The sequence below is a fragment of the Alligator sinensis genome, unplaced genomic scaffold (genome assembly GCF_000455745.1).
Source record: "Alligator sinensis unplaced genomic scaffold, ASM45574v1 scaffold147_1, whole genome shotgun sequence".
NCBI lineage: Eukaryota > Metazoa > Chordata > Crocodylia > Alligatoridae > Alligator > Alligator sinensis.
In genome coordinates this window covers 3051325-3062263 of record NW_005841847.1, presented here as the reverse complement: position 1 = coordinate 3062263, position 10939 = coordinate 3051325, and the positions used below count along the sequence as shown (strand labels likewise).

General features: G+C 39.6%; 1 protein-coding gene across 12 annotated transcripts in view; it reads left to right on the top strand.

Moving 5' to 3' along the window:
* The first annotated feature begins 1986 nt into the window (after window positions 1-1986).
* The window catches only part of ADAMTS20 (ADAM metallopeptidase with thrombospondin type 1 motif 20), a 134550-nt gene continuing 125597 nt past the window's right edge, over window positions 1987-10939 (top strand). For 5 of the 12 annotated variants that reach the window (XR_003094910.1, XM_025208372.1, XM_025208378.1 and 2 more), the window contains exons 1-2: window positions 1987-2152; window positions 8191-8453. Coding sequence is in view for 4 of the 12 variants with exons in the window: in XM_025208372.1 (XP_025064157.1) it covers window positions 1987-2152; window positions 8191-8453 (429 nt within the window). In the remaining 8 variants the exon portion in view is untranslated. Of the gene's footprint in view, window positions 2153-8190; window positions 8454-10939 lie in introns of those variants that run through there. The other 7 variants (XR_003094922.1, XR_003094917.1, XR_003094923.1 and 4 more) reach the window with 4 other exon arrangements.

Below are 10939 nucleotides of genomic sequence, written 5' to 3'. Positions count from 1 at the left end.
CTGACAGGCTGTAGAACTTATAGGAGGTCTCAGGTTGTAAAGGTCCTATAGGACTTGGAGCCACTTGTATGCCCAGGCCTTACTAAGAACTTAGATCTGTCTGATACCGAGAAAAGGCTACATCTGCAGAGTGAGATATAAAGGTATGAGAGGAAACATCCGGGGGTCAGGGAATAGTTGTATGAGCATACGTGTTATGATTTTGCTCTTTACACAGGAAGCATAATATGAAGGAACAATCCAATCAAAGTGGTCTGTTTCCTAACTGCATTCAAGGCTACATTTGGCATGTTTCTGGCCTGATCATCTTGCATATTTCTAAACACAAAACACTGCCAGCCACTAAAGGCTCACACTTTTTAAGCAGATGCTATCAATTCCTCTATCTCTATTGCTCAGCTAGGGGTTGCAACATCCAGGCAGGTTACAGAAAGCATTCAGGCAATCAAGAGAAAATAACTATTTTAATACAATCTAAAACAAAGAAAATATTGTTCTCCTACTCCACTCACACCCTTACCATTCAAGGATAAATTATTCTCTGTCGACTTTTTAAAACATGCACACTAATAAATTTATAAGGGGTGATCACTTATACGTTTTAACATTTTGTTAGTAAGTGAAGGGGGTTGTGAATATGTTTTACTTTTAAAAAGGGGTGAGCAGTCTGAAATACTCCTGTACACTACAAGAAGAGGGTGTGACCTGGAGGTGTACTCAGGTACTGTTACTGCTGCCTTGTTTCCCTAGGTCTTTGCTGTTATACCACTTCATGCTGCTGCTGTCTGAGGGCTTTCTATTGTGACTGAGCTTTCAGCTGCCTTGCTGAAATTCCAGTCGCTCTTCTTCTACAGGTCATGTCATACTAGGTCTGATGGGAGCTTTTTCTGGGCTCTTAGTCATAAACAATAGCTTCCTAGATCTTACGTGCTGCTGCCTTTTTGTGGCTGTGTGACACATTCCTGCCTGCTGCTTCCCTTGCCCCAAACCTGGGCTCCTACAATGCATCTAGGGGTTGCTGATGTTGTGTACTGTTTGCCTCTAAAACTTTCTTCCCTCTCCGTAGGCCCTGTATCTTGTTCCTCTTCTCCCCTTATGCTTAGCCAGCTTGCTCTATACATCTTTGCTTCATATCTTAATGTTGTATTCACTGTTAAAAATTAAATATCTAACCATTAATTAAAATGATAAGAAAGATTAAGAGGGAAAGATGCTATATTAGGATGTCTCTATCGAATGACCTTATGGGGGGCTTCACTACGGGAGATTGATTTTTTGCTTGTTTGTTTGTTTACTTTGTGCAGGTAAAAGCACTTTGTGGGTGGCCAGTTTTACTGATTACCTCTGCTCACTCATTTGGTTCCCTCAGCTTTTTGTATCTTTCAAACAGAAGGACAGAAAAATATTTAAGGAATAGCAACATTTATTTCAAAAGAATAACAACAGGAACTTAGACAGGAGTAGCTCCTGAAACTAGTTTTAAATATTTTTTGTTGAAATAAACTACATTTTATATTAGCAATATTTCTTTTATATAGAGTAAAACTGAAATTTTAGGAGCAAAGTGTTATGTTACTTGCAAAAGGAAGGAACAACAGCTCAAAACAGAAACATAACTCAAGGTACAAATCCCAGAGTTGAGATTTCCTTGTTACTCTGAACTGAACTGATGTATGAGTGGAAAATTCCAGACTTGAGCTTCAGTATGGAGATTGTTAGGATTCTGCCTGTGCTCTGGGATCTTCTTACATGTATTTTCAGGATTGGAAGCATCTAAAAGTAGAAATATAGATACAGATTTCCATATAGTACATAATATTCTCAAATGAAACCACAAACTTCAATGGCAACAAAATATACCAGACAGTTCAACTTAATTTAATTTAATTTTAAACACTTCATAATCATCTTCTTACGTGCAGTAATGTTTTGTACACCAGTGACTTCCATGTGAAGTGCATTGACCACCTATCTTTGATTTTTCAGATGGGCACCTTTAAAGCACATGATGGTGAATATTTTTTAGAACCTCTGATGAAAACAGATGGAAGTGAACATGAAGATGAACATAACAAACCACATCTTATATACAGAAATGAAGAATTTAAAAAAGATGTTTATCAGAAATTCCATGAACCGTGTGAAGTTTCAGGTATAGTTATACTTTACATTCTGGTGTATTTGTATTTTTTTTTGTTATTGTGGGAGTCTCAGCATCTTAACAAATTGTAAGTTATAAAGTGTTATTTTTCTGTAGTAGTATTGATGACTAGCCATTAATTCACACATTATTAAGTGTGGATTAATGGCTTCCCCCAGCTTAACCAGGGCAATTAAGCTGCAATTTCAGGTCACTCCCAAACAGAGACGCTACAAGCAGCTGTACTGGGGTCCTGGGCTGGCTATGGCAGACAGCCAGGAGGTCCATGGAGCCTCAGCTCACCTTGTTGCTAGTGGTGGGTGCAGCATAGCCTTAACCCCTACCCCAAGGTGTGTTTGCCCCAAGGTGCGTGTGCACCTGTCAGTGGCAATGACCAGGTCAGGGCTCTGTAGATCCCAGTGCAGCCTCTTGAAGCCTCCTGGCTGCCTGCCACAGCTAGCCTGGGCTCCATGGCTGGCAATAGGGGCCTGCACAGAGTCTGGGCCCAGGCTGGATGTGACAAGCAGCAAGGAGGCTGTAAGTGACTGTAACAGAGTCTGCGGAGCCCTGGCCCAGCTCATTGCCAGCGGTGGATGCATGCAGGGTCCATGGGCCGGGGCCGGGGCTCCACGGACCCTGGTGCAGCTGCTTGCAGCCTCTTGCACTCCTGCTGCAAACAGCCCTGTTCCCCCCTTTCCCCTCTTCCTATGCTCCAAGATTGCAGGGCTTCCTGCCCTTTTCTTTGCTTGCTGGTAAAGTTTTTTTTGTTTTGTTTTTTTTTTTCTCCTTCCAGCAAGCCTTCCGAAAGCATGCTGTTGCTTTTTGATTGGACTCGTGGTTAGGAGTGAGATTAATTAATCAATGAGGTTGTTCCAGTTGCAACTCAAATCTTTATTAGGATACGCAATAGCAAAAACTTACTGATACTAATAAAGCCAATGTTTACGCAACCTTAGATTTGGGAAGAACAGGTCTGCTGGCTAGGCATCTGCTTTCCTGGGGACTGTTGCAGAGTTGTTTTTTTCTGTTAAGCTTTGGGAAAAGTCCAATCTGTTGCTTGCCCCAGGCTCAGTATTTATGGATGATTGATTTGGCATGCTAATAATTGATCTGATTGGTTTGATTTAAATTTCTTTGTTTCACTGGAACTTGTGGGCCTGGGTGGAACCAGATTTTAATGGCCCTGGGAAAGGGCTTGAGGGATCAATTTAGCTAAGGCTCTTACTCTAGTCTGTCATTCATCTGGTAACCCTTAATCAATATCATGTTAATCATTTGAAATGTATATTTTTTGAGATAGCAGAAGAACAGATTTATTGTCTTCTTTATGTTGTACTTTTTGGCCGTTGGTCAGTTACTTACTAAATGTGCCCTGTAGCCTGACAAAGCTGCTTCGCTCTTTCCATCCTTAAGGATGCCTTTGTGTCTATAATTATGTGAACACGTTAGCAAAAATACATTTATTATAGTAAAATAACCATTAATACATTTGGTCACCTTAGGATGCAATTGTAATACAGAGCATCTAGGATACAGACCCTTGGCTTGCTGTTTAGTCATGTTTCAACAGCTTTGACTTAGGTTCCAAGAAAATGGCCAAGCCTGACATCCACACTTTCCCTGCAATTTGGTTATGCTTTGGATAACATATATTTGGTTTAAGTTGTTTGTTACCCATAGTTCATGCTGCACAGACCTGTACATGGCTACAGCGGAGCCTTCCATTTTATTGCGGAAAACACCTGATTTTGTATTTTCCACAAAAATGCGAAATTGATATTTTGGTAGGTCCCTAGTAATGATTGCAAAAGGAATAAAACCCCACAACAAATAGCATAAGGACAAATGTGGGTAGCAGAGTGCTTTAAACATGGGGTATAGTGTCATTTTATAGCATTTTTGTTCCTATATATGAATGTATTTGCATCGTTTATTGAATAATACAAAATGATGTGATCAGGGAAAAAAGACACTTGCAGCTACCATAAATGTACAAACTGAGACAAAAGGGAAGGACTAGAAAGACTTTATTTGGGAGTGTAGGTGTCGTAAACTATCATTGCAAACAGTGAGATACCATGTGTTCAGACATACTTCCATATCAGTGTATTTCAAGACCCTGTCTGAGCAATGTATTTCTTAACTTTTGCTATTATACTTCTGCCATTTTAGAAATATTGTTCATGGTATCTAAGGCAGTGTTTTAAAACTATTGACATATTCAGTGCCTTGTGATTTTAATATAAGCATGAGAACTGTGTTATATAGCTTCAAAGAAAACACAAACCTGTGCAGCTTTACAATAGGATGCTGGAGAAAGCAGTTTGTTTGGCCTGATTCAGCATTTAGGAACATCCTATTTAATTCTGCATTGTTGATGGGGCCTGAAATGAGCCTGTTCACATTCTGAATGTATATGTATTACAGAAATGTTTTATCAAAAGTTGTAAATTGACAACTACCTGATTTTCCTTAGGAGGAAAAAAGTCAAAAGAAAGCCAAACCTTCCCCTTTCCATTTCTTAAAGAATATGTGGTCAAATATTTGAAGAGATCAATTGCAATAAATTATACCTTGCTTTGATTTTTGGTAGCTTGTGCTTATGACATTAATCCTACAAACAACTACGTTTTAAACTTAGAAGCAGTAAGTAGAAGGTGAGAACTCTGATTATTCATAGATTTTTAAGGCTACCAAGGGTTTATTATAATCATCTAGTTTGACTTCCTGAGTAATACAGGCTATAATAAAGCACATATCTGCATGTGTATTTTTGTTTAAGGTTATTTTAGAAATATGATAGTATCTACTGATTGGTATTTTGTTTAGGAGTTGGTATTTTATTTAAAAATAAAGTTACGCTAATACCTCAAATTATTGAAAAAGAGTGTAAAAATATTGTTTTGAAGGCAAATGAACAAATTAAGTCATCTTTAATTGCAGTTTTATGATTAGGTTAAATTGGGTGCTTATACGTGTGCTATTACTGTTCATGAATAAACTCCTGGCCCAGTTGCTCCCAGGCATGCCATTTGAACATGCGCCGAATAGCAATTAACTCTGGAGTAATAAGCTCTGGAGTTTATTCATGTGCAGCATGCAAAGCTGGGTCAGAGCAGCCCTGGCTGACAGGGGGCCCCAGGGGCCAGCCTGCAAGCTGGGGCTGCTCCTCCCTGGCTCAAATGATATGATATGGAGGTGCTGGCTAGAGCATGAGGGAGCCTCAATGTGGGGCTAGCCGGCAGCAGCCCCCGCATTGAAGCACCCATGTGCCTCAGCTAGCCCATCCAGCGTCTATATATGTGCTGCTGTGGAGTTTGTTAATGTGGAGTAAATTAGTTGGCTTTGGCCTAATAGGGGCACACGTGTAGACACCATGTCATTTACTGCACAGCTAATTAGTCAACTGTGAAGTAAACATCTTAGACATGCCAACTGTTTTAAACTACTACTATACAAAGTAATTTATCCTACATTGCTTGAGTCCCGTAACTTTTGTACCACATTTAATCTTCTTCAGGCCTTCAGAGTACTTTTTCCTCCTTTTTTTTTTGCTGGCCAGAACCATACAGCTAATTACTGCCTTTCATTAGGAATCCACTAGTTGTCTTTTCATATCAGCATTTCAGTTGTACAGTCTACGTTATTTACCAGTTTATTTCTGAGTTAAGGTGTTATTTTTTATTTTATTTTACAAAAGCGTTATTTTTAATTAAAAAAAAAAAAGCTTTATTAAATGTCCTTGGGGGTCCCCCATTTCTCCTTGTTGTTAGACTGCATCATAGGACTGGAATGGACACCCCTACTCATTCCTCCTCCCCTGCCTCCCCTGACTACTTCTCAGCCCTAGGCAACTGAACCCCCAATTCCCTACCATTGCAGGCAACCCTGTTGTATACTTTGTTATAAAAGTGTTTAGTTTATTTGTCCCCCTCCATTGGTATTGGAAGACTGTTTCGGAACCACACTCTGATACCAAAGGACTTGAGCTCCCAGAGTTCTGGTTTAAAATGGTAGCAGAATGTTCTGGGTGGACTATATTTGCTTTGGAAATCTCTTATCTACTTTGCTCACCTGATTCTGGCATTAGTGACCATGAGGCTGGGTTACAAGACATTTGTTTTTTTCACTACAGGATAGACAGTGGAGCTATTGTTAAAAGATTTGAAGTTAGAGCTGATTTGGTGCTAGGCAGGCTTTTGGTCTAGGTACAGACAGTCAAAAAGCCCAAGGCTGAATCAATTCAGTCTTTGCAAGTTAGTCTAAGCTGCACAGATTAAATTGAAACAGAAGTGAACAGACTTTTGATGCAGGAAATACAGCCACATGTCTGCAGTGGCTCAGGCCAGAAGCCAGGGGTGCTAGAGCCTGGTTCTCTGGCTGTGTGTTTGCTTCCTCTTCCTGCTGCCCCCAAGGTCTCTAGGATTTTCAGTCCAGAATTATAGCAACAGGACTCTGTAGGGTCATTTCCTCTTTGTGCTTTCAGATGCGTCTGAGATTTGTAGTCCACAGTTGCAGCCAGCAGTAAGTTTGAGTGGGGAAAGGATGTTTTAACCCCCCTGCCTGGCCCCAGACCACAGCCAGGGTTTACCTGGGGGGCAGAACCCCATTCCCTCCACCTCCCATAGACTGGACTGCATCCCCAGCTGGGCTGGTCTCCATCCCTCCCCCATGTCAGCTAGCTCTCACTGCTCCAGCTAGGGAGCAGAGGGGTGGGGCCAGCCCTGCTCTCTGGAGCAGACAGCCCAGCCCAGGGTTGGAAAGCATGTTGGGATGCTGGGGGAGTGTGATTTACCTTGAACCAGGAAGGTGTCTGGGACAGAAGTTTCATAGACTAGTTTGACCCAAATGAGGTAAGTCTGATACTACATTTAACCAGGTTTATCTTAAACCAGTTTCAGCCATTTTGAAACTGGTTATTAATTATTGAGCTTCTGTTCTGTTACAGGTTTAAACCAGTTTCTGATTACTTAAGCTGGTTTATGTGTAACTTCTATCCCTGGCCTTGGAGGTTGGCTTTTGATGTTTTCAGCTAGGTGGAAACAGGAGAGGACCATGCTCAGTAATAGGATGAGGCAGAACTCCACAACCAGCTTGCTTATGAAAGAAGATTAAAAGAGCTGAGATAAAATTATGGAGGCCAAAGAATGTTAGTAAAGGGAGCCCTGGCTTTCCAGTCAGGGTGTAAGATGCATGGAGTTGTGTTTACAGGTCCTAGGTTGCAGAACAGAGTGGGGAGTGTTAGGTATAGCCCATGCTTCTGGACATTGCTGGATGCTACAGGATCCAGGAAGGATTTTTTCCCCCTCCTGTTGCTACATGTGAAAGGTTTGTTTGTTGCAGCAAGGGAAATTTAGTTTAGATATTAAGAAAAGCTTCCTTTCTAGGAGGGTAGTAAATCACTGGGACAGGTTACCCAGAGAGGTTACCCTGGAGGTTTTTAAGACCCGGGTACATAGAGCCTTGGCTGGGATGATCTAATTGGGAATGGTCCTGCTTTGAGCAGGGGGTTGGACTACTAGATGACTTCTTGTGGTCCCTTCCAACCCTAATATTCTGTGATTTTATGACATATTTCTTTTGTTTCTTATATAGACCTTTTTGTGTTATTTCTGTTTGTTTATTGTAAACCTAGGTAATGAATGTGGCTATTACAATGAATTTATTTCCAGTGACTTATGCTAAGGTTCACACAGGTTGTACTATTCATATTCTACCACCTGGTCAGTTTGAATGACAAAATTACTCGTATTCTACTAAATATATAATATTTGTGTATTTTAAAATATAATTTCTTATATGACACCAAATATGGGATAATAATAATATGGGATACATAATAATATACTATAAATATCTAATGTGATGTTCCTGTTGGTTCATATTTAATAGCTTTAAAAAACATCTTACATTGATTCACTTGTAGGCAGATTGTAAGTATTACATCTCTCCAACTTTGTCTATTTTGTGCTGTTTTTTCTTCTCTCTTTCTAAGTTTAGTTGTGCTTAATTTTAATTTCATTCTGTGTTAACTATTTTTTACCTTACAGACAGACAGATGGAGAAAAGCGCTTTACCATTTCCAAACTACAGCAGTTTAAATGAAGATTTAAATGTTTTACAAAAGTCTCCAGTTTTAGAATACACCTTTAAAAACCTTTCTATAGAGCATGGTAGAAGCAATCCACATTCCCGGAAAAAGCGTTTTCTTTCCTATCCAAGATATGTAGAAGTGATGGTTACAGCTGATACCAAAATGGTTCGCCACCACGGACAGAACTTACAGCATTATATATTAACACTTATGTCAATTGTAAGTAAACCCAAGTCATATTCCTAAAGAAAAAGAATCTATTACTGTTTTGCTATTTTTACTTATGTATCTTTTCTGTCTTCTGGAATATCTTCATTCTGTTTTATGGAATTTTGTATCAAAACAAGTTACTTCTCTTTAGCCAACAGTTTAGCTTTCTATATGTAATACATTACAAAACTTATACCTCCAGTTAGGAAAATTCTAAAGTTATTTTATAATTGTTTTCCAGACCATTTCAGAATAATATGATGAAAAATTTCAGCTGGTTCATTTAATGGAAGTACTTGGAGTATAAACTCTTTTCAGCAGGGGCCATGCTTTGTTCTTTGTATGCCTCACATAGTGGAGGTCCTGGTCCAAGAAGTAAATGAAGGACTTGCTATTAAATTTGGTGGAACCAGAGTTTCACCCATAGAGTAAAAAATTAGTACACAGTATTTTAATTTCCAGATAATTTTGCTTTTGCTGTAATATATGTCAATCAATTTTAACTTATCCAACTTAAAAACATGGTATTCATTAAAACAGTTTTTGGAACAAATGTATATTTTCACAAGGAAAAAGATTTTTCTTTCTAAAATCTGTCCTGTACATTGTATCATTTATATAATTATTTGTTCTCCAGTACTTTGCAAATCCCAATTTTTTTCCACACAGTTGCATATTTTCCTTTGTTGAAGAGTTGGTTTATTTTAAAAGTGTAGCTATAGCTGCAGAATTACTGTGTAAACATTGTACCTTCTTACTCAGCAAAACCAAAGAATTAATTCAGAATCTTGTCTATTTAATTTTTAATTAAAAAAAAGCTGGTATCCCCAGTTGTTCCCATATCATTTATGTAATTTAGATATTCTACATTTACCCACAGTTCTCTTGGAATGGCATACTTCCTATTCCCGTTTTAGTAATTTAATCAGACACTTAACAACCTGCGAACCTAAAGTTTGCACAATTACAGTAAAAGACAGTCTGCTAACATCCTTCTAAGACGTAATATGCAACGCTTTAATTTTTAACTAAAGAAAATAAAATCTTTGCCAGAAATGTTGCAACTGAACTTTGCTTGGGTTAGAATCATGGAAAATTAGAGTTGGAAGGGACCTCAGGAGGTCATCTATTCCAATCCCCTGCTCAAAGCAGGACTATCCCGAAATAAATCATCGTAGCCAAGGTTTGTCTAGTCAGGTCTTACAAATCTCCAAGGATGGAAATTCTACCACCTCTCTGGGTAACCTGTCCCAGTGTTTTCCTACCCTCCAAGTGAGAGAATTTTTCCTAATATCTAACCTAAACTTCCCGTGCTGCAACTTGAGATAATAGTTCCTTGTTATGTTATCTGCTACCAGTAAGAACAGTCTAGCTCTGTCCTCTTTGGAACCACTCTTCAGGTAGTTGGAGGCTGCTATTAAGTTCCCCTATAAATTAAATTAAATTAAATTTATTTTTGTCCAATCCTCCAATTTGTTGAGGTCTCTGAATTCTAGCCCAGCCCGCCAGCATATCTACTACTCCCCCCCCAGCTTGGTGTCATCTGCAGATTTGCTGAGGGTGTACTCCTTCCAAACTTCCAGGTCATCGATGAAGATATTGAACAAAACCAGTCCCAGGATTGACCCCTGGGTCACTCCACTTGATACCAGCTGCCAACTGGACGTTGAGTCACTGACTACTACTTTCCGAGTCTGATGATCCAAACAGTTTTCTATCTACATTACAGATCATTCATCCAACCCATACTTCTTTAGCTTGCTTGCGAGAATGCTGTGGCAAATCTGATCAAAAGCCTTGCTGAAGTCAAAGTATATCACACTGACTGGTCTCCCCACATCCAAAGAGCAAGTCATCTTGTCATAGAAGGTAATTAAGTTGGTCAGGCATGACGTGGTCTGTTATGATCCATGCTGACTGTTCTCAATCATCTTCTACTCCTCCAAGTGCTTAGAAATAGATTCCTTGAGGATCTGCTCCACGATTTTTCCAGGAACTGAGTTGAGGCTGACCAATCTGTAATTCCCTGGATACTCCTTCTTCCCTTTCTTAAAGATGGGCACTGTACTTGCCCTTTTCCAGTCATCTGGGACCTCTACTGATCTCCACAAGTTTTCAAAGATGATAACTAGTGGCTCTGCAATCACATCAGCCAACTCCCTCCTCACCCTCGGATGCATCCCATCTGGCCACATGGACTTGTACACATCCAGCTTTTGTAAATAATCCCTAACCTGTTCTTTCGCCACTGTTGCCTGCTTACCTCCTCCCCAGACTGTGCTGCCAGGTGCAGTAGTCTGGGTTCACTTGCACAAAGTTCTGTTTTAGAACTGAGTTCTTTATTAGTTATTGTGGGCCTGTTGGCAATTACATACATTAAATTAGTACAACTTGAATGTGATATCTTTGTTTAATATGGTTCATAGATTCATAGATGTTAGGGTCGGAAGGGACCTCAATAGATCATCGAGTCCGACCCCCTGCATAGGCAGGAA